Source organism: Emys orbicularis, chromosome 8, assembly GCF_028017835.1.
Source record: "Emys orbicularis isolate rEmyOrb1 chromosome 8, rEmyOrb1.hap1, whole genome shotgun sequence".
Lineage (NCBI taxonomy): Eukaryota > Metazoa > Chordata > Testudines > Emydidae > Emys > Emys orbicularis.
The window spans coordinates 68,067,903-68,095,825 of NC_088690.1; the positions used below are offsets into that span (position 1 = coordinate 68,067,903).

Here is a 27,923-nt window from a genome sequence, read left to right on the forward strand (position 1 = left end):
GCGACCCCTCCTGGCCTGGGGTCACTATAGAGCAGCCTTGCCTCAGTTTACCCTCTGCAGGGCTCCTTACATAAACTCCAGGCCTCAGCCCTTAATACATTCCCCTCTGGGGCTAATTGGTTTATATAGAATTCACACCACTACTCAGTGCTGGGGCTTCCCAACCTTCCAGCTGCACCCTAGTTCTTCCCTGCATTTGGCAGGCCCCTACTTGGCTGGAGTCTGACGTCACACACGTTCCTGCAGCCTTCTGCTCTCTGCAGCTTCCTTTTCTGCTGCTGGCTGCTGTATACACCAAGTTCCTTGTCTTAAGTCCAATTGGACAGCAGGTAATCAGCCACAGGTGCACTGGACACCACCCCCATGCCCTCTTAAAGGGACCAGTCAGCCAGTGATAAGGATTCAGCCACCAGTCCAAAACTGGAACAGATGCTTTGCTGGACTGACCTGCCATCCTTTGCAACACCTCTGCCCATGCCATTGCTGAGCTATAGTTTGGTTCAGACACTCTGTAAGTCAGACTCCTGTGCCAGTTTTCTTCAAAAGTGGTTTGGCTGGAGATCTGGTTGAGATTTAAAAACCAAGCCCTGTTTGAAGTCTAGGTGAGGCTGGCTAGAAGTGCTTGTTCATATTACAACCTGAGCTGGAGCAAGAGCCCCAGTTAAGGTAACAGGATTCTAATAGAAACAGTTTCTATTTGCATGTCTTTGTGCTTTTTGCAATGCTCATGTTTTGGGGCTGAAATATTCTAGATTTGATCTCAGGGCCAGGCTGACTGTAGGAGACTAACCTACATCTCTCCAGCCATATTCAAGTTAAAAAGGGGGGAGTTGGCAGAGGTGAAAGTAAGCCGGTCTGGTACGGCATACCAGCAAGAGCCAGTAACGCCGTGCCGGACCGGACCGGCTTCCCCAGACTGGTGATTTAAAGGGCCCGGGGCTCCCTGCTGCGGCTGGAGCCCTGGGCCCTTTAAATCGCCCTGGGGCTCCCAGCCGCCTCTGCAGCTGGGAGCTCTAGGGGTGATTGAAAGGGCCCGGGTATTTAAAGGCCACGCGTCTTCTGTTTGAAGCCACACCTCTTCCGGTTGAGGCCACGCCCCCTGCTCAGGACTCCAGCGTACCGGTAAGTCCTTTAAGTTACTTTCACCCCTGGGAGTTGGAAAAAAGTTTTGCCCATTTTTAACATGGTGAGAGGGCCTTGGCACCTCCTCTCTCTCTCTCTCTCTCCCCCCAAGAGAGATGGTGCAGAAACAGCTGGCCCTTTCCATAACAAATTTGTTACACAGCTCTTTCATGTCAAGCCCACGCTTTGCTGGACTTTAGCATATTCTACTGTAAAATGAGAGTTTGGACCATTAGAAAACCTAGCAAGTGCATATACTGCAGAACACATGCATAAAGTGACCTGCAAGATGGGCTGAGCCTTCTTTTTCTGGCTCTATAGAGAAGGCCTGAAAGTGTTTCTGCCTCTCCCATCCCTAAAAACGGGCGGGGGGGGGGGGGCATTCTGCAGAGGTACACTTTTTGTGTATTAGACTGCAAGGAGGAGCAAGCCTGCACAAGCCCTAGACTTTAAGCTAACACTTTCCGTTATACCTCTTGTTTTCATTTGTTTATAACATCATCAAACTAACCCCTCAGGCTGAAGTTTCCGCAACTGGTCACTGCCATTGGTAAATTTTTTTGAGAAAAAATTATGTCATCCTTTCAGAATTAGGTTTAAAAATCTTCCCATTTCCTCTTAATATATGTATAAGTTTTAAATCCCCTTGAGCATCACCATCCCTTGGTGGAGGAGCATGACAGTTGGGCCAGGGGCTAATCATGCGCTCAGAGGTGCTGCTTCATATCCTCATGAACAGCTGTGATCAAGCTAGAGGCTGCAGAAATTTACCATTTGCACATGCTCAGTAGAACTTGCTAGACACTTGCTCTTAGTTTCCTGGGCATTCTAAGTGCACTGAGCTGGCTCCCAAGCCCCACTGAGCCTCCTGCATCATTACCAAGCAGCTGCACAGATAGTGCAGCATTATTTTTCCACCATCAACATATCCTTTGGCTGAGGGAAAGGTGGGCAGGGGTGTGAGCCTGGAGAAGACTGAGTTCTAATCGCAGCTCTTCCAGTGACTGGAATGAGTTGTGTGCACTGCACAGCCCAGCCCTGATTACAGAGCAAGATCTCCTAGTGCTAGCTGAAGTGATAGGGCAGGAACATTCTCCTTCATACCCATTTTGCAAGCCTGGGAAATTCAGATCTCAAATATGGCAGATCCCAGAATCCTTCACGTAGCTATATTGCCTCTCAGAATGAATGTGCCAAATCTATGTGCTGGACTGTGAGGTCTACAATGGGACTGACTCCTGCATAGCCAACATCACAAAATGCTGGAGGATGCAATAATGAATGGACACCATATAAATGCAAAGAATAGTTAAACACAGCACTTAGACACTCTAACCACTAGGCCACCCTCCCCTTCCAGAGCCAGGAATAGAAGCCAGGAGTTCTGCTTCCCAGCATTCTACTGTCTAGCACAGAGCCGTGCAGCCCACTGGTCCAGCATGTTGCCTCCCCTTTAGGGGCTCACACACACAACCTGAGACTCCACAGCGCTATCTGAAGAACAGACTTACCAGCGGCACCAGAGGATTATTGCACCACCTGGTGGCAGCAATGCTGTCACGCCCTCCACACAGACATGGGCCTCTCGTTTAACTGCAGCCTATAGGTTTCCCTTCGTAGTGTGATGTCACTGTGTTTGCCCCCGCAATTCATAATGGCTTTATTTCTGTATGCAGTATAAAAGCATGTGGAATACAAAGTAGTACAGCACTATGCACAGTGACATCGTCTGAGCCATTCTTCATGGGCCAGTTCAGCCAAAGGACAGCTAGCCCCACCTATGGAGGGAGGAGCTAAGGGCCCGCAGGGGAAATCGCTGAAGAAACAAAGAGAACAAAAAATCTATTGAATTTTAAACCATCCTAGAGGAGAATTTCAAACAAAACCTACTGACAGGCTCTGGCTCTGTTCAGCCTATATCAGTGTTGCTCTGAAGGCTTACGGAATTTATTTCTGTTCAATAGCACCCTGTGGTTTGATCCCCATTGAGTTCTATTGGAGCTGGCCAAAGGGGAGGAGGGTGGTCCTCACACACCCAGGTTATCACCCTGCTGCCGCAGAAATGTACTCCTCCAGCAAAGGGGTGCCAAAGGGGAGGGACGGAATAAGCGCCTGGCATCAGAGAACGTCCTAAACCGGGCACCGACACGGCGAATGGTGTGAGGCTCTCAGCCAGGCACGCAGGGCTGCATTATCTCTACGGGGCCCTTCAGCCAAGTGTGCAGTCCCTGGGAAGAGTCACAGGTCTTTCCGTTTGCGATAATGGAGCCAGGGTGTTTGCAGCTGGTGCGGTGGGAGCCTGCGGGCTCTCTGTTGGTGGTTCAGCCATTGCCTTGGGATCTGCTCTGATGAGGCTGGGCAGGTGTACAGGGGCAGAGCAAGAAGAGTGGATTAATTTGATGTCTCTCTCCCACCCCTGACGGTAGCTCGCAGTCTTGGTACAGACCCCAGCTCCCCACCTGGGACACCAGCCCAATAACTGCAGCCTGGGGGGGGGGGCACTCTTTCCTCCTTCAGAAACCGCCCAACCGCAGCCACTTCAACAGATGGGAGCCGGCCCCCACTCTGGAAACTTGCCAGTTTGCTCCCCCTCTGGGGAAGGAGCTAACCCCTCCCACGTCTCACAATGCACGGCTACAGTCTGTTTGTAGCACACTCGTTCCAGGAGAGCTAGTGCAGGTATGTCTCCTCCAGCTGGGAATCACCCCCCAGCTCCAAGTGCAGATAGGCATGCAGCATGTGCAGGTAGAGGGACGAGAGTCCTGCTGCCCCAAAGTGCCAGCTAAGCCCCTCCTCCAGGGTCCACCAGCCCCACCTAACTGCTAAGCCCCACCCCCAGGGTCCACCAGCCCCACCTAGCTGCTAAGCCCCTCTGAGCTGTTCTGTTGAGTCCTGGCACTGAGTCCTACCATCCTAGTGCTGGTTGGGAATTTGTATGCATGACTTTCCAATGGAAAATACAGTTCTGGAAACTTTTCAGTTTTCCCTTGTGAAAATCTAAGCAAAATATTTCATTTCAGGTCAGTTGGAATCGAATCAGAATATTTCAGTTTTGAACTGACCCAAAATGTTTAGTTCTGTAGCAGTTCAATAAAACATAAAACTGTATTTACATATTGTGGCACATTGCCTTATGGGAGTGGTAGTTCTGGCCCCTTTCTCTCCCATGGGCTGGGCCCCTGGAGCACTACATCTCCCATAAGGCATGAATTTCACACTGACCAAGCTGCGTGGTGGCTCATGGGAGTCACATGACTGGGTGCATTATGGGAGATGTAATCTGACTAGGGAGCCTAGCCCCCAGTGAGGACAGGTGACCCCCCACAAGGCAATGTGCCACTGTAAGGAAATATAGTTTAATGTTGAAATGACTCAGAATGAAGCATTTTGCTGTGGGGAATGTTCAAAAGTTTTGCTTTGTTCAATAACGCTGAAACGCAATGTTTAGACCTTGCTGTTCCATGGGAAATTCCAACCTTTTGTCCCATTTCAGGACCAAACCAAAGGTAGAGATGTCAAGATGGAAATTCCCAACTTCGCTCAGCTCCCCTCTGTGAGCCCCTCTCTCCAAGGGCATCTTCCCCGTGCTAAGTCCTCCCCAGATTTAGGACAGTGTTGCACGTTGCTGAGTGAGAAACTCAGGCTCTATGCTGGCAGCAGCTGCTGGGTCACTAGCACTGAGTAAGGCAGCAGGTGGAGCTGCCCTCAAAGAGCAGGTGAAGACAGAGAGGTGTTAAGGCACATGCAAGGAACATGTGAAATGAGCAAGAAGAACTAGAAGAGCCCAGACTGACCAACGGCCAGTCCCTTTCTGCATCTTGCCAAGGATTTCACAGGACTCAAAGAGGGACTAGACCTTTATCTGGCTATCAGGGGTATCCAGACGTATCATCAGCAATGACAAACATTTGGGAAGGGAGACCAAACCTCCTGCCTCAGGGCGTAAGCCAGTCTCCAACTGCTAGAGACCAAGATGAGACCCAGTATGGTGGGGAGATTACATCACCTCTGCCTGTTGTGAGGTTCTTACACCTTCCTCCGAAGCAACTGGCTCTGGCCACTAATGTTCTGATGAGCACCCAGCTGCTGGGTGGTCCCAGACCTTCCCTGTTTCCACTGGGACCATCCTTGCCTTGTGGAAATCTCCAGAGTTCCTGTTCTTCCCATGTCCCAGGAGAAACGGACTCAGAAAGGACGTCCCTCCAAGTACTGCCTTGATCCCTTGTTCCTCCACCCCACTCACCCATCTCCCCATCTTCCTTTGCTTGCCTTGTGATTACCAGGCCCCCAAGGAGGATTTAGACTCACCTTGCAGCCTGTCCCCCCTAGAGTGGCCTCCTGGCATACTGCCGGCGATGTTTGTCATCAACTCGCTCCAGGTACCAGGTGCCAGGGAACAGGTCGTCTTTAGAGCCCTGGGGAGTGTGGTTCACTGCAGAGAGAGAAACAGGATTGAAGCATGGGTGCTGCAGCTGTGGGGCAGGATCCCCTCGTGCTGGGGCTGTAAGCAACCTGGCAGCATTGCCATGGGGAGAGGGACAGCTGCTGGAAGTGTGACCCTGAGGTCTGGATCTCCCTGCAGGCTCCCAGCACAGCCCTGGCTGGGATGAGGTGATCTGAAAGCTACAACTGGGAACAGCCGCCAGGTCTCCTGACTTCCAGGCCTGGGCTCCAGCTGCTGGCCCTCGTTGCCTGAAAATGCACTACGGGGGAGCTGGAAGGCGCTCTTGCCTGGCCAGACTGGCTCCAGAAAGCTCCAGCCAGCCAGCTTTCCAGCACAGACACTAGGTGATGGACGCAGCACATCTGAGCTCAGTGGGGCTCCCAGCAGGTGAGGGCCCCAAATGATCCTCCAGAGCCTTGGCCAGCACCTCCACTCAGTGGCTGTGGGAGAAGTGGGAGTCCCATGCTCCCCCAGCAGGGAAGAAGGGTACCTAGGGCAGAAGAGACCTTGTTTTCCTGGACTTAGTTTGTACAGAATCAAAAGAAGAAGGAGGGCCAGTGGTAAGGGAGCGTTGCCAGGTAATTAACGAGGGGATGTGTGTGTCCAGCTGTTCACGGTGGTTTAACAAGGGGCCCAATGTCTATTGCTGAATTAGGATGTCAGTAGGAATTTCTCCAGCATGCCTGGGACACTGAATCGGAGGCCAGGCTGGGCGAAGAGACACCTGCCCTTTTCCTGGTACCCCAAGGGTTTTCAGGCATGTCCCTAGAGGGGACCATGTGTGGTTCCATGTGTATTGTGTGCCAGTGACTTCCAGCTGCCCCAGCTCACTGACGTGCAGTGTTGTTTCCTGGCTGGCCACCATGCAGACTCCACTTGGATTCACCCCCCAAGCACCAGCAAGGGCTTCCCAGTAATAGTTGCCATGGGCAGGGGTGGTGGGCCCAATCCTGCACCCTCCTCCATTCCCACCCACCCTTTGAGAGGAGCTGGAGGTGCTCAGCATGATTAAAAATCAGGCCCCTTTCTGAGGTGCCTACACGTGGATTTAGGGACCCAACATTAGGAAGTCCAGCCCCACTGAGGTGTCAGCACCAGAGTGCTGGCTGCAGCTGGCCGCTGGGCCCTCTGACTGTGCTCCCTCACCCAGGTGATGGCTTTCCTCTCTCTGCTTCATGATCTCTGCAAACTCCTCCGGGGGGACACGCTTCCGGGCATCCAGGCGAGTCTGCAGGTCAGAGAGGCTGGAGACCAGCTTATCCAGGGGAGAACCTGGCAAAGAGAGAGCCTGGTGAGAGAGCGAACCAGTCAGGGCCAGGGAAGCCGAGGGTGCCCAAGGGATCCATAACCAATGAACACTGCCCCATCAAGTCGCAGCTCCTCTGCAGGGGACGGGTGTCCAGGTAATTCCCCCTGCAGGCCAAGGCTGTCCCCACAGGCCCTATACACCATCTGCCTCCTTCCCCAGGTGGGCAAAGCCATTCAGAAGCCGACAAAGCATCCCTAATGAATCTCACCTCACCCCATTGTGTGGTGGCCTGAGCTCCGATCCCAGCACCCAGCTCGGGATGGGGGTGGGAGCCCAGCGGGGACAGTGTCCCTAGGGCTTTCTGCAGTCACACTGTGAGTCGGGTCACATTCCAATCTCAGCCAGCCGCTGAGGGGCTCAGAATAAACACACACACCCCATGGGCAAGCAATCCCCTAACTGCTTCCCCTCGTCCCGGGTTCGTGCACCTGCCTCTGGAGCAGCGGGTGCTGGCCGCTGTCACAGTCAAGAGTGGGTGGATCCTTGGTCAGGTTTGCTGTGGCAGTTCCAGGGTCCCCATTTACTACCGCCCACTGTAAGGTAACCCCCCAAAACCTGTTCAACATGGAACCTCTAAGCAACAACCCTCAGACTCCCTCTGCTAACCCCAGCAGGAGCAGAGTATGGTCTTTGCGGCCAGAACACAGCTCCATGGGGGGTCGTCCAGGCCCACTCTCCACCCCGCACCCTGCACTGTCAGCTCCTGCACTCAGGATATTTACAACCATACCCAGGCTGGGGGCTCAGGAGCTCCCCAGGATGAGGGCTGGGCTGGGAACAGAAGCCGCATCCCCAGGCCAGAGCAGGAAGGATGACCCTTCACAGCCATCACTGCCACCTAAGGCGTCCGATGGCTGAAGAGCGAGGGGAGCGAATAGGAAGGGACTCACCCGGGGCAGTATCCTGCGAGACGCGCATGGAAAACAAGCTTGCAGCCAATCCCGAGCCATAGGAGAAGGCCCCAATCCTGGAGCCAGCCAGCTGCTGAGCAGAGTATCTGTGGCAATTCAAACCAAGCTGTCAGTGGAGAACGTCCGTGCTAAAGGCCAGACACCCCAAATCCTGGGAGCTACCCACACGGCCTGGCAAGCTGATGCCCCAGGGGGCAGTGTGTGGGCTGTAGGTGAGCTACTCTGACCTGGGACATGCTGGAAATCAGAGATTTTATTTTAAATCAGTGGGGGGCAACCAGAAATGGCCCCCGGGCTGAACCTAGGCTGTACCTCCCTAAAATAGAAACGATCCCTCTGCGTGACAGCAGGCAACCCCAGGAAGCGGGCAGAGAAGGGCAGGAGAGTTTTGCCTCCTGCTCCTGTCGCTGGCGTTAAGGTCTGTGGGATCCAGACGAGGAACAGAAGCAGGGTTTGGAGTTGCGAGTGGGCACCACTGCAGGCTGATTTGGTGATGACTAGTGAGGTAAGGGAGCATCACCTGCGTCTGAGCAGCCAGGAAATCAGATCTCCAGCTACTGCGGGGAGAAACTGTCTCCAGGCTCTCCCAGCTCTCCCTGAAGTGGGGCCTAGAAGGATCAAGTTCAGACATGCCTCAAGACAGCAGCTGGGAGAGCATGCACCAGGAGCCAAGATACCCTGGTGATGGGCGTGATAGAAAAACCAGAGGCTAGATGAGCAGCACACAGGGAGCATTAGTGTGCATGGCAGTCCCTGCTGACAGCAGGGAGACCAGGGGACGCTGCTGTGTCTCAGGCAGAACTAGGAGTTGTGGGGGAGAGCATGCACTAAGGGCCAGGCACAGGCAGGCTCTGCAAAGCACAGTTAGCACCGTCATCCTTGGAGTGCACGAGTGCCCACCTGCAGAAGCAGGGTCTACCCCACCCTGAGAGCGGCTGAGTCTTTTCTTTCCCCTCTGCCTCTGACACACACTGGGTTTGGTTAAACAGCAACGCTATGCACGGAACGAAATAAAAAGACTTTTAAAGTTGCAAAGTGAAGCACTGAAAGGGAAAAACCCACAGACAGGTCATGGCAGAGAAAAGGTCACTGTGCAACCTGGAATGTGCCCCCTTCTCAGGCCGAGCCCTCCTGCTGGGGAGTAACTGCGGGTCAGGAGAAGGTTGTAAGAACAAATAGTCTATAATGGCAAAGGCTACATCCCTCTCATACACACACATACCCATTCGCCCACGCACACACATGCACGACTGAGCATACACACACACACACACCCCGCTGCTTCCAAACACGCACACATGCATGCACACACATGCGGCCACTCACTTATGTGCACACACACACATGCTCATGCGCACACACACACCACACAAATGCCCACTCACACACACAAATACACTCACATGTGCACACACACACACACGCTTGTGTGCACACACAAGCCCAACCACTCCGACATGCACGCACACACACTTGCACAGAGCTTTGGTACTCAAGTGGCTGAGTCATTTTTGATCCAGTTTTTTTTAAAAATGGAACCTCAGGCAGAGACTAGTCCTGGAAAAATCACAGCTCTTCTGTCAGACTCCCCCCATTGTGGCTCAGTAACTGAGAAAGGTCCTTTAGATGAGGAGTAACTGCTGCTCAGCACAAAGGCTGCAGGCTCAGATCCCAACTGGAAGTCAGCTTTGTGCCCAACCCCCTGACTTGTTCTCTGCCGGGCTGTGGGAGTCCCAAGGCCTGGGCACGCAGGGGTGGGGCAGGGCTTGGCGGAAAGGGGTGCTTGGAGCTGGCACTCACTGTGCGAGGAGGGAGGCGAGGCAGCCATACATGGACGGGGTGTACATGTTGCCGTTGCGAGAGGAGAGGAGCAGCGAGGGCTTGGTTTTCTGGTTGAACATTTCCAGGCTAGCTTTCTGAAAGGCCTTCTCCACGTCCTTGTCAGAGTAGGTGTCTTCCAGCTTCACCCCCCTGGGAAGAGGGAGGAAGAGGTTCACTTGTGGGTTAACCAGCCAGGAGGACCAACTGCGCTGGGAAAACGCACCGGCTGCCCAGCACGAATTCCCTCTGGCAATCCGTCTCCCCATAGCGGGCCATATGGATAGCAGCAAGGGTCAATGGCTGGCAGCTCTGCAAATATCTGCTAGGGAAGTGCTGACGGCCTGAAGTCCTGCAGCCCTGTCTACTCACATTGCACCCTGCTTGAATTTGCACAGTCCCTACTGGGGAATTGCTCCCCTTCCTGGACAGTCACAGCCCCCGGAAGAGAATCTCACCTGCCTGATGGACCATGACTCCCGCTAGGGAAATCTCACACTCCCCGGAGCCCAGCTAGAAAGTCTTGAGCCCCTCGAACAGCTGCTGCTCCCACACCCGCTTTGTGTTTTCATGTTTAACAATCGAGCTGGGTGACATGACGCTCATCATGCCTTTGCTGACAAGGACCTGCTGTGTTCAGCCTCATGCCAGTCACTCAGTAGGGATGCAGAGCAGCAAGGAGCACTCGGTGTTATCCGGGGAGACCTTGCCTGCAGCTGGCATTAGAGAAACCTCACTACCCCCGACACAGAACTGTCATTCACCAAACAGCTACCATCCCCCCATGGAAATCTGAGCCGCTGCAAACGCCTGCAGGCCCTCTAGGGACACCTCTGTGCCCCACGTGGTCATGGCACCCTGGGAAATCTCACCCTGCCGTAGCACTAGTACAGCTCCCAGACAGCAAACAATTCCATCAAGGCTGGGAGTGCAGACCTGTCACTTGGGGTGAAATGCAGTTGGGATGGTGGCGTTCCCCCAACCCCAGGAAATTCAGAGGGAAGGGTAAAGTCAAATAAATCCAAACACATTATGGTCTGGAAATGCAGCTAGGCACCCAAACAGCCTGAACTCTGCCCCGTCTTGGCCTCTCCTCAGACAGTGATCTCTTGGACACAGGCTGCACTTGAATGTGTTTTTTAACAGTGGAACTAAATCTCTCTGTGTCAGCAAAAACCTTAACTTTGCCCCATGCTGACAATACAAGAACCGTAGGTAACAGATGTGGCAATTACCTACATTTCCTAGCCAAGCTTGACTGAATCGCGTTGAAGAATTTTAGGAGTTCACTGTATTAAAAATGCAAATGTTCATGTATTCCTGGGGGATTGTCTGGAACGTCTCTAGGAGGGAGCCGGGACTAATGCAAACCCTGGCAGTGTTCTCATCTTCAAGGGACTCTTTGAAACAATGGGCCAGACAAGGCTGAACTTTTAGTTGAGTGGGTTTCCCAGGAAATACTTGTGGGGGGGGGGGGGCAACTTCTCATCTCTGGCCCCTCTCTTAATTGTGCCCTCAGGAGTAACCCACTGTCTGCAGATCACCTGTTATAGGAGGACAAGATGAGAGGCCCCAGTTGGATAAAAGAGGCACTCACCGGTGGGCTTATTCTCAGCCAAGGTGGTTATGGACTTATAACCACAGAAAAGCCACTTGGAGGGGCCTGAATGACTGTTCGCCTGCTAGAGCCCTTGCTAGAGACAGGGGGTGATCTCTGGTGAGCTTATTAGCTTGAGTGTAGGTTCCTTTATTGTTTGCAATATTTTCTCTGTAACACTTTTATCTTAAGAATAAATGTGCTTGCTTAGAAAAAGCTAGGCGGTAACTCAGCTGTGAACAATTACACTGTTCAGAGCCTCTGAGAAGAAAAACAAAGCAAGTGTGCTTAGGCCATCTGGCTTGCTTGGGGATTCACAGTGTAGGCAGGGAACGGTGCAGCCAGAAAAGACTCCGGTCAGGAGGGAGAGAAACACGTGTCTCTGCCCCGGAGAGGTGACGGCTGGGGAGCAAGAAGCCTGAGAGTGGGTGCCCTGGCTGGACCACAGAAGGGGAAAACAGGTGCAATTGCCCTGAACTGTGAGATCACAAGTATGATTGAGGCTTTTTCATGTTTATTGACTCAGATAAGATTAAATTGATTTTAAAAGGCATGTAGTGTCCTTGTAGCTGTGTCAGTCCCGGGATATTAGAGAGACAAGGTGGGTGAAGTCATATCTTTTATTGGACCAGCTTCCAAAAGATATTATATCCCCCACCTTGTCTCTTTAAAAGCCCTATTGTTGTTTTTTTTCCAGTTTTGGCATCCCTTATGTGGGATTGGGGTGGTCTCAGCTGCACATACACATATCCTGCATAAACACACAAACACCCTAGTTCCCGCCCCCAAAATCTGACCTCTCTGTTGAGCAGAGCTGGTGCAATGGGCAGTTGTTGAAAAGCTATTTAGATTGATGGCCATGTTTTGCCCCCATTTTTCATAACTGAAAGACTGTCACAAAGAATTTGCCCCATTTCAAAATGGCTCCCACCTCCCGTTGTTCTCAATAGGACTGAAACTATAGCAGCACTCAGGGAAGATGGCGCTCCTCCAGGATGTGAGGAGGTGGAGGCACTTCAGTCCTACTGAGGACAGTAGGAGATAGCAGCCATTTTGAAAAAGGGCAGTTCATGGACTTCTCTAGTAGGCCTCTAACCTTCAACTAAGGTGACCAGATATCCCAATTTTATAGGGACAGTTCCGATATTTGGGGCTTTGTCTTATATAGTTGCCTATGTCCCACCCCCATCCTGATTTTTCACATTTGCTACCTGGTCACCCTACCTTCAGCCTCTGCGGAAGGAGAAACCTTCAGTTATGAAGAATGATGGGGGAAAATTATCATGAATCCAATTATTCGCCTTCCTCTGCAGCATGGGTCACGGGTCTCTTGCAGGTTTAAACTAGTGTAAATGGTGGATTCCCTGTAACCTGAAGTCTTTAAACCATGATTTGAGAACTTCAGTAACTCAGCCAGAGGTTTGGGGTCTGTTACATGAGCGGGTGGGCGAGGTTCTGTGGCCTGCCATGTGCAGGAGATCAGACTAAAAGATCACCATGGTCCCTCCTGGCCTTAAAGTCTATACGCTGGAGCCTGTGCACAAGATTCCAGGGCGTTTTAACTCCACAGGAAATTTGAAGAGTCGGTGTTCTTCTGTTACTGAGATTATTAGGGGCAAAAAAGTCTGGTATAAAATTAAAAATACCCCCTTTAAGAAATGTGATTCTTAAACTAATAGATTGCCTTGTAAATTCTCTGAAAGTTCATTCTGCTCTCAGAGAGCAGCTGCTCCAGGGATGGGAGGAACTGCTGTATTTTCATACATAACGATAAGGTTGAATCCATGCTTTCAGTGCACAGCTCCGCTCAGGCTTCATTACTGGGTTGCTACCGATGCTTCCCCGGCAAACAACAATCCTTAGCTCTTTGATAACAATCCTCAACTCTCAGTAGAAAAGCACCTCCCAAAGAATCATTAGCCCTGCTCGCGATCCAGCCAGGATAGCCAATTTGCCACAATGCCTGCAAAACACCTGACATGGCTAGGCTGTCGGAGTGCTGAGACCCCTGCCTGCCACACTGGCCAGCACTGTCTCACTGTTTCCTTCCGCTCCCCTGACTGTATCTGCCTCTTGTCCTTTGTCTCATACTTAGACTGGAAACTCTTTGGAACAGCTCTTTGTTCCGTGTCCGTGCGGCACCTAGCACAGTGGGGTCCTGGTCCATGACGGGGATCTCTCAGTGCTGCTGCTACATTCCTGTCCACTGACTCTGGCTCTGTGGTCACACCCATAATGCACTCAGCGCTCCCCAAAACCTCGACACAGCAAATAGCAGAGAGCCACGTCCCGCCTGACCGCAGGAATCCCCTGCTAGAGGGCTCACACCCATCTGTATGCCTGCAGCTCCCATGTGAGCCTTGCCCCAGCCCCACCCTCCATGTACCAGTCTCCGCAGCTTACAGAGGCAAGTGCCCGCAGACCATCATGCCAAAATGCTGCCTGCCATAATGCATCAGCCCCTGCCAGAGGGGTAATACGTACCCTGACACGCACCATCCTGCCAGAGCACCCTTCGCCTCCCTGTCACCTAGCGCCCTCGCTAAGGAAATCACACACTCACCCCAAACATCCTCCCACAATAACCTCTCCCCTGAGCATCCACAGTGCCCCAAGGAAAAAACAGTCCCCACCAAGACACTCCTAATGTGGCCTAGAGGCTGGAGCATGAGACTGGAACTCAGGGGATCGGGTTCTATTCCTGGCCCTGCTACTGGCCTGCTGGTTAAGTCACTTTCCCTTTTGGAGCCTCAATTTTCCCATCTGTAAAATTGGGAGAATGCCACTGAACTGCTCTGCAGATGACAAGTGCTAACTAAAAGCTGGGTATCGTTATCAACAGACATTGAAAAAGCATCTGTCCCTGCACAGTCCCTATGGGGGATGTGCCACAGATGTGTGGACCCTGCTCCAATTTCCTGCAGCCCCACTAGCAGAATTGCCCCTCCATGGATGTTGGCAGCCCAGGGACTCTCACACCCCTGGCAGAGGCCACTCCTGCTCCGTAGCGCTCACCCACCTGAAGGCCTGCAGCCCTTTGTAGAGGCCGCTCTGCGTGTCAGGGTTGGGAGCTGCTAGGAAGTCGTTGAGCATCATTCGCCCCACAGACTTCTGCACCAGTTTGCAGAAGGGCGTGTGGAAGATCATGAACTGGAAGTCTTCCAGGGTAAAAGGTTTGTCCACCCCCACTGCAGCAGAACGGAGACGGAAGCCACCCATTAGAGACCCATCAACCCCACTCTGCACAGAAAGCCGCAGCACTTGCAGCAGGCACTGAAGGCAAAGACCCATAGACCTACCCCACACAGGGCAATGGGATGGGTGGGTGGGGAAGAGACCCACAGCCTTCCCATGCTGCATAAGGAGACACCGACAACCCCACGGATGCCAGAAATGGGGACAATATGGGGAGATTTATTCACCCTCATACTAAACTAGGGCAGGAGAGTCCCTCACAGCTCTCTGGCACGGAGTCTCACCCTTCCTGCACAGGAGCTACCTTGAAAAGGGACTGGCCCCTGGAGCTGGAAGGGCTCTCTCGATCCAGCAAACCACGAGTGCTGCAGACCCGGCTGCCACTGCCTGGGCTCAGCCTGGGGGCCTGTTCTGGGGCAGCGGGTTGGTTACAATGGCTATTCAGCACGTGCCCACGCAGCCAGGCGCTCACGCCTTCATCCGATGGGGAACGCCCTCGGGGCTCTGGCATGCTGCCGCCAGCGAGCTCCCCAGGCACAGAGCCCTGGATGCGTCATAGTAGGGAAACATGGGTTTTTAAAGGATTTAAACTCTCCTCAGATGGAGGAAACAGCACCCACCATTTCAACATGTGCTGTCTGTCTTATCACCCAGCCAGGCCTGGCCCCATACCCCACATTAACCAGCCTCTTTCCAACGGCTCTCCCACCACTTTGTCTACCAGCCAGGTCAGAGGCCAACAAATTACAGGTTCATGGACTTCTGGTGTCTCCACCTCCTATCCCCACCCCTGCGTTCCCAATACTCTTGGCCCCTCCAGTCCATGGCCCCTCTGTCCTCTTACCCAGAAATCCACAGGCCCTACAACATGGGGTGGGGTGGGGGAGACAGACACAACAAGGGGGGCAGAGATAGAGACTGTGAGCCCCACAGAAGCAGAGGAGCAGGTACCCCAGCTGACACAGAATAATAGAAATGTCCAGCTGGAAGGGACCATCTAGTCCAACCCCCTGCACTGAGACAGGACCAAGGAAACCTAGACCATCCCTGACAGGTGTTTGTCTAACCTATGGCACACACAAGATTTCCCACTTCACTCGTAGGCTCTGTACCTTTCTGCCACTGGCTCTGGATTTTCTTGCGGTAGACAGAATAGCATTGATCCAGGGCCCGGAAATAGCACTGGATAGAGAGTTTCCCATCCACCATGGGATACTCTGAAGCCATGTCTGGTTTGTAGAAATCATATACATGTTCCATGTGGGTTCCCCGAACACCTTGGAGGAGAGAAAACAGACTCACCATTGTGTATCGGAGACAGCAGGGGAACAGAACCTCAAACCTTCTCCATACCAGCCCCCCACTTGCAACGAACCTCTTAGCCAAAACCCACCACAGCTCTTTAAAAAAAAAATTCACCCCATAAAATTCACAAAATTCATTCATTTCATGAGCCACTTTTCCACCTCCTCTTCCTGCTCTGACCTCATCCTATAGCCTTCATATTTGAGATCTTTTCTATTAAGAGAACCTTCTCTGGATACACTGGAAAGGTAGGTAGATTCTTGTACCACCCCTGTCTGTGTAGTATCTGAGCACCTTCCAGTTGTGCATAACGCAACATGACTAACATCCGGCGTGTGTGGTCCACTTTCTCTCAGCCTCCCTCTAGAGGGGAAATTCTGTGTGGCGGAGTGCTTGGAGTGCTTTTATATAAATATGTATGTGCTGCTCTGTGCTTATAACAGAGAAGGCAGATCAAAGAAATGTGCTGGGCACGGGGAAGGGAAGGTGGGGAAGGTTGGGATGGTCCTGCATTCCTATGGGAGTTCATTCCAGCCCAGAACTCAAGAAAGCTCAGTCTCCCAAACACACACGAGCTTTTCCCTTATAGTAGAGAGGTCCATTGTGCCTGAGGCGCAAAGTTGTCAAGTCCTTATCCTGGAGCTATAGTCCCTCTTAGATGACCTGGGCGGAGGCAGGGATTGAGCACCTGGAAGGTAAGGACTGAGGCAGTGAACTCGATATTCTATGGGAAGCTGGCATAGGAGGCAGAGGATGGTTTTGTTGGGCCCATGGCATCCCATGTTGCTGAGGAGATGTGCTGCCCCATTCTATATTAGCTCAAGTTTCCTAAGTGCTGCCGGTTTCATGGCCAGGTATACCACACTGCTGCAGCCCAGCTGAGAGGCGTCGAAGGTGTGTACAACTGAGGCCAGGTCGTTGTCTGCCAGGGTGGGGCAGAGTCCCCCAGCCAGCCAGAGATAGCAGAAAGCGTTACTCATGGACACTGCCACACGAGAGCTCAGCGTCAAGAGCTCAGCGTCAGCGAGGAATTCAGGAGCCTCCTAAGCTATGGACTGAACTGATCAGCTGACCAGTTGTGCCACCATGGCTGCAAACTCCTCAAAGTGCTTCCTCTGGCCGCCAGCACTGGCCATCCTAATGATAGTGGTGTGATTGTACGTGGTGAAGGAGAGGTAGAGAGGTGTGTCATCTGCATATCGCTGCACTTGAGTCTATGTCCTCTGACCAGTTGAGGACATAGGGGCTGCATGTAGGGGCTGACTAGGACCAGGGACTCCACCAGCGATGAGTTCAGAGGCAGCAGTGCAGTTTTCTATCACTGCCCCTTGAGCGTGTCCCTACCAGATGGATTTAAACCTTTTTAGTGCACTCCCTGGACCCATCACCTCGCATAGGCAGGACTGCTGTATCTCATGGCTGGCCATGGGGAATGCTGCAGCGAGACCCAGGAGGCTGAGATTGGATGTCTGCCCTGTATCCACTGACAGCAGGAGTTCATCCAGCAGTGCCACTGAAGCAGTTTCAGGTCCATATCCTGCCCCGAATCCAGATTGTGCCAGGTCTGGAATATTAGCTTCAGTTAGATGGGCATGTAGTTGGCCTTTGGCTAGCGACTGCGAGCTTGCTCAGGAGTGGGAGATTGATACTAGACAGTGCCCAGCTAGAACTGATGTGTCCAGGGCAGGTTTCTTCGGTGCTGGTTGGACAGTTGCGTGTTTGAAGGGGGAAGGGAAGATTCCTTCCCTGAATGAGGCTGTTTGCTCAGGACTTTCCTGCACTAGCCAGGAAGGTCCTGGGTGGATTCAAGCTGCTGTAGGGTTTCCAGTCTTCCCTAAGGAGTGAATGTGCTGAACTCCAGGAATGGGCTGCTGGTGGCTGGGTACAGGCAGAGAGGGCCCTGTTTTGAAGCCTTCCTGAACAGGCATTAACCTTTCAGCACAGCAGGATGATGGTTCCTTGCAGCCCTTGGTGCTGGGCTCTGGTGCAGGCTGTAGGCCCTCAGGATTGGGAAAGCTGTTTACCACCCTGGACAGCTCCTTAGGGCAGCTACTATGGAGGCAGATAGGACAGTTCAGGGCATGTAATACAGCCTCAGCTTAGGCCTGGAGCAGTTGTGTGTTTCAATCTGCTTCAGCCTTCATTTTCTGCCATCCACACTTGAGTTTCTGACCCCCCCCATCCAGCTCAGAGTCGAGAACAGCTGGGTGACGGAGATGGAGGGGACACAGGGGTGGGGGGACAGCATAGACGCCAACTTTCCCCAGCGCTGGTGGGTGCTCGTGCGTGCCCCTCCTGCCCCGCCCCTGCCCCGACTCCACCCTTTCCCCGCCCCTGCCCTGCCCCCATTCCAACCCCTTCCCCAAAGTCCCCACCCCAACTCCACCCCCTCCCTGCCCCTATTGGACCCCTTCCCCAAATCCCTGCCCCGGACCCGCCTCTTCCCTGAGCGCACTGCGTTCCCCCTCCTCCCCCCTCCCTCCCAGCCACGCGAAACAGCTGTTTCTCGGCACAAGCGCTGAGAGCTAGGGGGGAAAAGCGGGCACGCAGCGCGCTCAGGGGAGGAGGCGGAGGCAGAGGTGAGCTGGGTGGGGGGGCGGGGAGCTGCCAGATCAACATCAGTCTGAGTCCATATAGCATTGCACTGCCTGCTTCAGGCCTGCGGCTAGGAACCTTCCTGAGCTGTGCACCCACAGCAGGAGTCTGATATCCATACTCTTAGATTGCTCTGTTTTCTTGTATGATTCATCCTGGTTTGGACAGTAACAGGTAAGACAGAGGGCTTTGTAGTGCCTGCTCCATTTGCTAAATGTCAGGGAAAAGGTGTGTTTGATCCATAACACAGTTGAATCCTGGGAATGGGCACAGCTAAAGTAGCCTGTTCCTGGATCAGTCATGTTGGCCAGATTATGGAAAGATCTCAGCTTCTCTGGATCTTTTTATTTATTTATTGTATATCTCTTGTATACTTCCAGTCCTTTGTTGTTAATTAGGTCAAGCCACATGTGTACTGGGCCTGGGACAGTTGTGTCCACAGTCTGTAATTTGTCAAGATCTTCCAAAAAACCCTTTATTTGTTTTTGCAAATTTAGAGCCTCTTAGTAAAATCCTTTGTTGCCTAAACCATGTGCTCTGTTTCCAGCAAAGTCCTTGTGCTTATCGCAAGTTTCACCACACTTACGCTAGCTGGATGGAAATGCACAGACACAGGGCCAGAGTCTCAGCTGGTGAAAGGCGACATAGCTACACTGCCCTCAGTGCAGCCAGGCCGATTCACACTTGACGCATAGTTTGGCTGAGTGCCACCACATATTACTGAAGCAGGGACATCAATCATTCTCTCTTTATTTAGCCAACCACGAGGCTGACGGCGGCTGTGGAAATTCAGCAATTCTTCTCAATGAGTTTTAAGACCATGTTAGATGTTGCGTCATGTCATGGGGCGTGTAGACCCCATGTGGACCTGGCAGCCAAGGAGTTACTGGAGGAACTGCTGGTCATCCTTGATTGGCAGCCTCACAGCAGCTGGGAGAATAACAGAGCTGAGAAGCAGAGGGGTTGGTGGCTGCCAGAGGAGCAAGCAGGCCAGGGACAGAGGGTCCTGCCAGGAAGCTAGTGAGAGGCTGCCCCAGAATGACAATGACCCAGAGACAAAATGGCCAGAGCCACAGGCTGCAGAAACCGACAGACTCAAGGGAGGTAGGAAGAAGCTCAGGGCACAACAGGAGAATTGTGGAGGACTGATTCTGCCTGCCTGGGTTCAGGGCCCTGAGCTGGACCCAGCGGAGTGGGTGGACCTGGCTTCCACCACCTACCCCTTAACAGCCAAAGGGGATTCTCGGCTCCTTGAGGACAAGGCCCAGCTAACGCCCACCAAGCATAAGGGGAAGTCCGTAAACCCCAGTGGGACGGAAATTAATGTCCTTGATCCCAGAACAGGACTACAGAAAGTCAGAGAAGAAGAGCGGACTGACCGCCCCGCTGATCCAAGCAGACTTTGTGCAATGCCCTGTCTGGCCAAAGGGAGGCACTGACGCATTGGGGATCACTCCAAATGTCTCTTTCCATGAGGTTTAAATAGTGCTGAGCAGCCAGACATCAGGCATGTAAGATGACTGCACCTGAGAAGTTCTTTCCTCTTTTACATTTTATTTTCATGAAGGCCTCCTTTGCACACTTCGCCTCTGCATGGAGGAGACTGCAGCAGCTTGGACTTGGTACTCCACGGTTTTCTTTTCATACACAAACTTAGTGGCCAACATTTTGAAAAACAGGAGCCTAGAATTAGGCTCTTAGGTGCCTACTTATGAATTAACCCAAGTGAGTGGGGTGCTGGGCACACAGCAGCTCCCACTGACTTCAGACCAAAAACACAGCCCTGACTCACTACTGATCATCTCATTAAGAGCCATGAAGTGCCCCGTGTCCCTCCCCCATTCTGAAACATGAATTCCACAGGAGACCAATTGCTGCAAGGCTCAGGAAGGATTGATGTCCAGAGACACACAACCTGGGACCATGCGTCTCCAGGGCTAAGCTGCCCCACAGACAGTGGCCTATTCCTAGAACCTGGCCAGCTCTGGCCAAGCACCAAACACTCCTAGGAAAGACAAAGTCATTGTATTAACGGTACCAACCTCTCTCTAGCACCAGAGGGGCCTCTGGTCCAACCAGCATTGCTACAGCTCCTGCCCCTCCCGTGGGACGGGCATTGCCAGTGGCATAGACTGCAATGTCACCACAGACCACCATTGCATAGCGCCCTAGGACGGGACGAGAACATAGAATTGGTTAGGCATAAACATGAACAAAATCACATACAAGTCTAAAGCTCTGTTTATCCCTGTGCCAAAAAGTAGAAAAATCCCTTGAGACTTGTGACCCGCAAGGGAAACAAAATTGAGCATGTGCCCTTTTCACCACCACCGCCTTGCTTTGAGGCGTAGACGCTTTGATGGATAAAGGGGGCCTGACACGTTTAAATTTTTTATTTAAAAAGGTTTCTTCCTTCTTGTTTGTCCTCCTTGTTAGAAATTCAGAGTGGTCTAGCCAGGAAGCCTGGGATGCTGCCAGACAACTCGTGCAGTCAGGACATTACAAGAGTCAAGAAAGTGGCACCCAAGGTGAGATGAAGGGTTTAGTCTGTGTTTGCTTTTGTTAGCATTTACTTCACTTCAGTGAGTCACATGTTGGTGGAAGGAAACCTTTGCTAAATATGCAATATCCCTGTGAGAGAAAACATTAGACCCTCTGAAATAGCCAAGAGGTCCTACAGCCAAACCAGGGAAGCCCAGAGCCGGCACTTTCCAGCCCTCTTTACATCCTAAAAATCAAGAAAAGGGTACAAGTGCAATTGGGGGGAGGTGGGCAGAAAGCTTTGAAAGTCACCTTTAAAGTCCCAGACAATCTGCCAAGCAGACGTTTATGGGGCACCCGGTACAGAAAGGGGCATGGCCAAACTGCCATGGTGACATGGTTTCAGATGTCGCCTGCTGCCATACTGTCACAGATGTGCATCTACCCCACACAGAGGGGGCATTGGGTAGGATATGGAGACAGGACTGTGGAGTTCTGGGACTGCAGAGGCCGGGCTGCTTGCCTGGGGCTTGGCCACATTCCTCATTATGGGAGACAACAGGGCTCAACTGTTTCAGTCTCAGGGCTGAACATACTTAAAAAACATCAAGTGGCCCCAACCAGCACAGAGCGGCCCATCCCCTGCTATTGCACTGCTCGGGATGTGTGCTCTGCATTAAAGCAACCAGAATGTGTACTGAACAACCCTGCTTCCATCTGACGCCGATTTAACGGCAACAGAAGCCAGAGCCTGGTGTTCCCTACAGCACAATCCTATTCAACTTATTCAACTTATAAATGATCTCGAGAAAGGGGTAAACAGTGAGGTGGCAAAGTTTGCAGACGATACTAAACTGCTCAAGATAGTTAAGACCAAAGCAGACTGTGATGAACTTCAAAAAGATCTCACAAAACTAAGTGATTGGGCAACAAAATGGCAAATGAAATTGAATGTGGATAAATGTAAAGTAATGCACATTGGAAAAATAACCCAAACTACACATACAATATGATGGGGGCTAATTTAGCTACAACTAATCAGGAAAGAGATCTTGGATAGTTCTCTGAAGACGTCCATGCAGTGTGCAGCGGCAGTCAAAAAAGCAAACAGGATGTTAGGAATCATTAAAAAGGGGATAGAGAATAAGACGGAGAATATCTTATTGCCCTTATATAAATCCATGGTACACCCCCATCTTGAATACTGCGTACAGATGTGGTCTCCTCATCTCAAAAAAGATATACTGGCATTAGAAAAAGTTCAGAAAAGGGCAACTAAAATGATTAGGGGTTTGGAATGGGTCCCATATGAGGAGAGATTAAAGAGGCTAGGACTTTTCAGCTTGGAAAAGAGGAGACTAAGGGGGGATATGACTGAGGTATATAAAATCATGAGTGGTGTGAAGAAAGTGAATAAGGAAAAGTTATTTACTTGTTCCCAAAATATAAGAACTAGGGGCCACCAAATGAAATTAATGGGCAGCAGGTTTAAAACAAATAAAAGGAAGTTCTTCTTCACACAGCGCACAGTCAACCTGTGGAACTCCTTGCCTGAGGAGGTTGTGAAGGCTAGGACTATAATAGGGTTTAAAAGAGAACTAGATAAATTCATGGAGGTTAAGTCCATTAATAGCTATTAGCCAGGATGGGTAAGGAATGGTGTCCCTAGCCTCTGTTTGTCAGAGGGTGGAGATGGATGGCAGGAGAGAGATCACTTGATCATTACCTGTTAGGTTCACTCACTCTGGGGCACCTGGCATTGGCCACTGTCGGTAGACAGGATACTGGGCTGGATGGACCTTTGGTCTGACCCAGTATGGCCATTCTTATATTCTTATGTTATGTTCACCCTCTGAGGCTGCAGGCTGGGCTGGCATCCCCTCCGCAAGACGGAGTTGGACCTTTGATCTCTGCAGACACTCCCCAAGTCCTTACATAATAGTAGCTGCTCCACACCCAGGGAGCAGAAACCCCTGGCAAGCACCCTGCTGGGGATTCCCTGACCATGAGGACGATTCCCCAGTGAGTGTAACTAGCTCCTGTGCCTCCCTCCTCACAGCTCCTGGTGCAGCCAAGCTCCCAGCCTGCTCTCCCTGTGGCTCCAATGCAGCAATGGAATAGTCAGAGCTGCTCTCCTCCCTCCTGTGATACTGCACGTAGCCAGCGGGGGAGCTGCTGAGCAGCTGCACCAGATAATGCCCAGCGGCCGCTCAGGGGGCTCCCAGCAGAGCTACTGTAGGGGAAGCCATAGGGAGGCAGACAGAGAGGCCAGGCACAACACCAAGTCTGATTCAGACACTTCAGTTCCAGCATAGAGGGTCCGGCCCAGAGAGCACACTGCCAATTTGTAACCAAACTAGGGTTGCCAACTTTCTGATTGCGGAAAACAGAATACCCTTGCCCCGCCCCTTCTCTGAGGCCCTGCCCCTGCCCCGCCCCTTCTCTAAGGCCCCGCCCCCACTCACTCATTACCCCTCCATCCATCGCTCGCTCTCCTCCACCCTTGTTCACGCAGTCATTTTCACCGGGTTGGTGCAGGGCGTTAGGGTGCGGGAGGGGGTGAGGGCTCTGGCTGGGAGTGTGGGCTCTGGGTGGAGCCAGGGACAAAGGGGTTGGGGTTCAGGAGGGGGCTCAGGACTGGGGAGGAGGTTGGGGTGTGGGAGGGGGTGAGGATCTGGCTAGGGATATGGGCTCTGGGGTGGGGCCAGAAATGAGGGGTTCAGGGTGCGGGAGGAGGCTCCAGGCTGAGGTAGGGGTTGGGGTGTGTGTGGGGGTGAGGGCTCTGCCTCAGGGTGCGAGTTTTGCAGTGGGGCCAAGGATGAGCAGTTTGGGGTGCAGGAGGGGGTGTGGGCTATGGGCTATGGCCAGGCAGCGCTTACCTCAGGTGGCTCCCGGAAGCGGCGGCATGTCCAGCCTCTGTGGAGCCAGTGCTTGGGAGGGGGGCAGCGCGCAGAGCCTCCCTCACCGCCCCTGTGCCTAGGGGCCAGACATGCCACCACTTCCGGGAGACGCAAGGAGCCTGCTTTAGCCCTGCTGCTGCGCCGCCGACCGGACTTTTAATATTCCGGTCGAAAATCAGATGCCTGGCAACCCTAAACCAAACCCCCATTATCTTCTTAACACTGTCGCCCTCGAGGCCTCAGTTCAGAGCCTGGAAGGCCACCAGTTTGGGGTATCAACCACTGTGAAGCCGGGGCAGCCATTACCCCCGAGAACCTGCCCTACTGCCGCTGGCCATCTCTCACTGGCAGCCCTGGCTGGGCCCCGGGTGGCAGAGCAGTGGCACCTACACCCATGCTAGCTGGATGTCACTCACCATCCCAGGAGCTGGATTCCACCCAGTCAACAGAGTTGAAGAGGGAGGCTGTGCCTCCATAGCAGGCGTTGGTGGTGTCGATGCCTTCGACGTCCGTGTTCCCCGAGTCCTGGAAGAGCTGCATTAGGACTGTCTTGACGGCCTTGGACTTGTCAATGATGGTCTCCGTGCCGACCTCCAGCCGGCCAATGGAGTCCCAGGAGAGACGGCTGCGTTCCACAAGGCGCTGCACCACGGTCAGGCATAGGGAGTTAATGTCCTCGTGGGCTGAGCAGAAGCCCATCTGCTTCTGGCCCAGGCCCAGGGTGTACTTCCCGGCTTCCACGCCATCATACTTCTCCAGCTCCACTTGTTCTATGTACTGCGAAGGGAAGTAAACCTCCAGCGCGAGAATGCCCACGTCCTTCGGCCATGAGTCCGACTGAGACAAGTGCTCCACAGAGGCGGTGGAGAAACTGAAAGACAAGGAGAATGCTGAGTGTCCTCTGACATGTGGTGGGAGGAGATCGCAGACCCCTCAGGGGCACAGCCAGCTGCACGCGTGCACGCACAGACCTAGTGCGGGCCACGGAGGCCATACCAGACACCTGAGACTGTGACAGCATATAACACACGCTGCCCCAACACAGACCCCAGAGGAGACAGCAGAACCCTCGCGAGCGGGGATATCTGGCTGTACACCCTCACCCAACACAGGCTGGAGAGCCAAGAGAGGGCACAGCAGCCTCCTCATGGGCAGCAATCTGTTAACTACACAGCCCGTCTCAGAGATGTCCCCATTTGCAGATGTCTGCAAAGCAGCAGCAGGGGCCCCTCTCCACACATGCACAGAGCTGCTTTGATTCATGCTCCAGAAGGGAATCTGCACGTTATAGAACCTGTCCCCCCAACTGCCAAGGCAGTGTTTGTTTTATTCTAAATCACCCCTTGTTTTCAGATACAGCTAACCAGGGTTGCCAACCCTCCAGGATTGGCCTGGAGTTTCCAGGAATTAAAGATTATGTCATGCGATGAAATCTCCAGGAATTCAAGCCACCAAAATTGGCAACCCTATTACTAATAGCTCTGTTTGTTACTCTGCTTCAGAAGTGGCCAACCTGAGCCTGAGAAGGAGCCAGAATTTACCAATGTACATTGCCAAAGAGCCACAGGAATACGTCAGCAGCCCCCCATCAGCTCCTGCACCCGCTCCCAGCGCCTCCCACCCACCGGCTGCCAATCAGCGCCTCCCCCTCCCTTGCTGCACCTCCCGCTCAGCTTTTTTGTGGCGTGCAGGAGGCTCTGGAGGGAGAAGGAGGAGTGAGGGCATGGCAGGCTCAGGGGAAGGGGCGGGAAGGGGTGGAGTAGGGGCAGGGCCTGTGGCAGAGCCAGGTGTTGAGCAGTGAGCACCTCCGCCCCCCCCGGCACACTGGAAAGTTGGCGCCCGTAGCTCCAGCCCTGGAGTCGGTGCCTATGCAAGGAGACGCATATTAACCTCTGAGGAGCCACATGTGGCTCCGGAGCCCCGGGTTGGCCACCCCTGCTCTACTTGGAGAAGAACGAGCCTTTCTGCAGCTCTGAGTAGTCCGTTCCCCCAGCTGGTGAGGGATTGTTCCCTCCAGTCCCCTTGCCAGTCGTGTGTTAAATGGCCAAACTCAGGGGACTCCCTTCTACTCCTGGGGGTGTTATTCCATGGCCTAACGGATCTCCTGATACTCCATTACATTGCCTTTGCCTACATTCCCTACCACTACGCCTAGCTCTCCAGTCCTCTCCTGCTCTGTTGTTTACACCCTAATTAGTTCATGTATAAAAGGGATCAATTCACAGGCCACGGTCAATGGAGAAGCTCCCATTGTCTTCACTGGCTTGGCATCAGGCCCAAAATGCTCTGTACAGTGAGTGCTCCATGTTACTATTCAAATCACGTCACCCCGGAGCCAAGCTGTACACAAACTGCTCTTCGTAGCTTTCCCTCAACTCCAGCCTGTTGCTGCCCTTCTCTGAAATGCTTCCAAAAATTGTCATCCTTCTCTTTCCGGTGCAGAGAGGTGTCCAGCTGGAGCCCGTATTCCAGATGTAGCTGCACCACAGCTGCAGAGAGAGGCACTCTCCCCTCTCTGATGTGGGACAGGGTGGCTTTGCATGTGCAGCCTAATCAGATTGCAAACTTGGGTTTAGTTAGCTGCCACCCTCCCCCACAGGTCTTCCACCCTTACTGGGTCCCAGCTCTCTCCCTCCCCCTGCATACCTGCCTTTGGGATTATGTTCCTCCACTCCGTTATTGTCAAACCCCGGGCCCTTTGTATTCCTGCTCTGTCCTCACCCTGCTCACATCCCCTCCTAATGCAGTACCAGTTTTGCAGTGCACTCCCTTCCCCCAGATCACAGAGCCGCCTCAGTGTGGCTCCCAATGGCTGTTGTGTCAGATCCCCATTCCCGGGCAGTGCCAAAGCCTCCCTCACGCTGGAGTGCAGAGTACAGCCGGTCAGGTCACTCCCCAGCAGAGAGTTATTCAAACACATTCCCAACTGAGCTGCCAGGATTCCCAGAGCATCCCAGCAGGGGCGAAGGAGAGTGCCCCATGTCCCGACCCTCAGGCCTAGCTCCCCAATCTGCCCCTCACCTGGCCTGCTGTGCGGCAGCTGTGAGGTGTGCTGGCCGAAGGGGCCCCTCCTGTCTCTGCAGCGCTCGCTTCACTTGCAAACAGCGCCTGGTTTGACTGAAGAGACGGAACATTTTCCCCAGGCTGATGGGCAAGGAGCAGCAGCGAGGTCTCTTCCCCAGCCCCACCAGCACTTATATAGATTCCCTGCAGCAGGGCCAGGCAAAGTCCCTCCCTGCACTTATCAGGGGAGCGAACTGTGTGTGCTTCACTCATTGCTCAACCAAAGGTCACTGCTCACCGGCCAACACGACAAAACAGGAGCACCCTTTCCCCACAGCCCCCGGGGCCTCCCTCGCCACTGCCTCCCGCAGGGCCCTGCTCCCCTACTCACCTCCTTCCCCTGTGCTGCATCTCCCTGCAGGCCTCACCTCATGCCTCGTGAGGCCTGACCTCGCCATAACTCCCTCCTCACCACCCCTGCCCACCCCACGCTCGGGGGTGGGGGGGGGGGCTGCTGAAGGTTCCAGTCTGCACCTGTTACCCTTCCCCCACCCCCTCCAAAAGCTCCTTCAGCACCTGGAAGAGGGTCAGGTACCTCAGGGGGTGGGACACACCAGTGAAAGCTGCACGCTCCATGGTGCCCAACTCGAACTCGTCCATCTGAATGTTTGCCAGAGGGGCTCTTTCCCCAGCGTGTTCTCTGGCACGTTGGGAGGTCCAGGGGCAGCGGCTGGGGAATTGTCAGTGGAGAAAGACAAAGCTAGACACTTTTCCAGAAGGAAAAAACCTGTCCGGTTTCTCCGTCCCAGCTCTGAGAACCAGCTTGTCGAGTCTCCCCAGCCTGCAGCTAAGCAGGGGCCTGCTACGCAAGGAGGCAGCGCCTGTGTCTATTGGTTGTGTCTGAAACACTGTGGGTCTTAGCATGGAAACAGCCTTAGGTCTCCAAACCCCCTGACAGCTGAGTCACGGTCGCAGCTTGGCTCCCCTTTGTACTGTACATGGCACCCTACCTATGGCCCAGCGCCACAGAAGGATTCAGGCACCTAATTGCCACCAATTCCAATGGGAGTTAGGAACCTGTGTCCCCAACCGAACTGAACCCGTCCCGTCCAGGGCCCTGCGTGGAGTGTAACTGTGCAGCCACCAAGATGGTCACATCATTCCCGCCTCTTTGGAATTCCTGGTCCACCACACCAGGCTTGTGTTCTGTGCCCTCCCACTCCAGCACCCTCACGCCCTCCAG

The 27,923-nt window shown here is 53.2% G+C and overlaps 1 protein-coding gene across 1 annotated transcript; it reads right to left on the minus strand.

The window, feature by feature from the left end:
* Positions 1–5,447: 5,447 nt before the first annotated feature.
* HMGCS2 (3-hydroxy-3-methylglutaryl-CoA synthase 2) lies at positions 5,448–26,811 on the minus strand. The gene is made up of 9 exons (XM_065409643.1): positions 26,699–26,811; positions 24,094–24,548; positions 20,339–20,464; positions 15,509–15,673; positions 14,221–14,389; positions 9,587–9,757; positions 7,766–7,872; positions 6,713–6,838; positions 5,448–5,554 (listed from the first exon to the last, which is right to left on the minus strand). The coding sequence occupies exons 1-9, from the start codon at positions 26,809–26,811 to the stop codon at positions 5,448–5,450; spliced, it is 1,539 nt and encodes a 512-aa protein (XP_065265715.1).
* Between the last annotated feature and the right edge of the window lie 1,112 nt (positions 26,812–27,923).

What these genes read in the sequence shown, in the direction of transcription:
- HMGCS2 (XM_065409643.1), bottom strand. Translation starts at nt 26,811, where the DNA reads ATGTTCCGTCTCTTCAGTCAAACCAGGCGCTGTTTGCAAGTGAAGCGA. An exon ending in CTCGCCTCCCTCCTCGCACA is followed by an intron (nt 7,873 to 9,586) that starts GTGAGTGCCAGC and finishes GAATTGCCACAG; the next exon opens with ATACTCTGCTCAGCAGCTGG. An exon ending in CTCGCAGGATACTGCCCCGG is followed by an intron (nt 6,839 to 7,765) that starts GTGAGTCCCTTC and finishes TCTCTTTGCCAG; the next exon opens with GTTCTCCCCTGGATAAGCTG.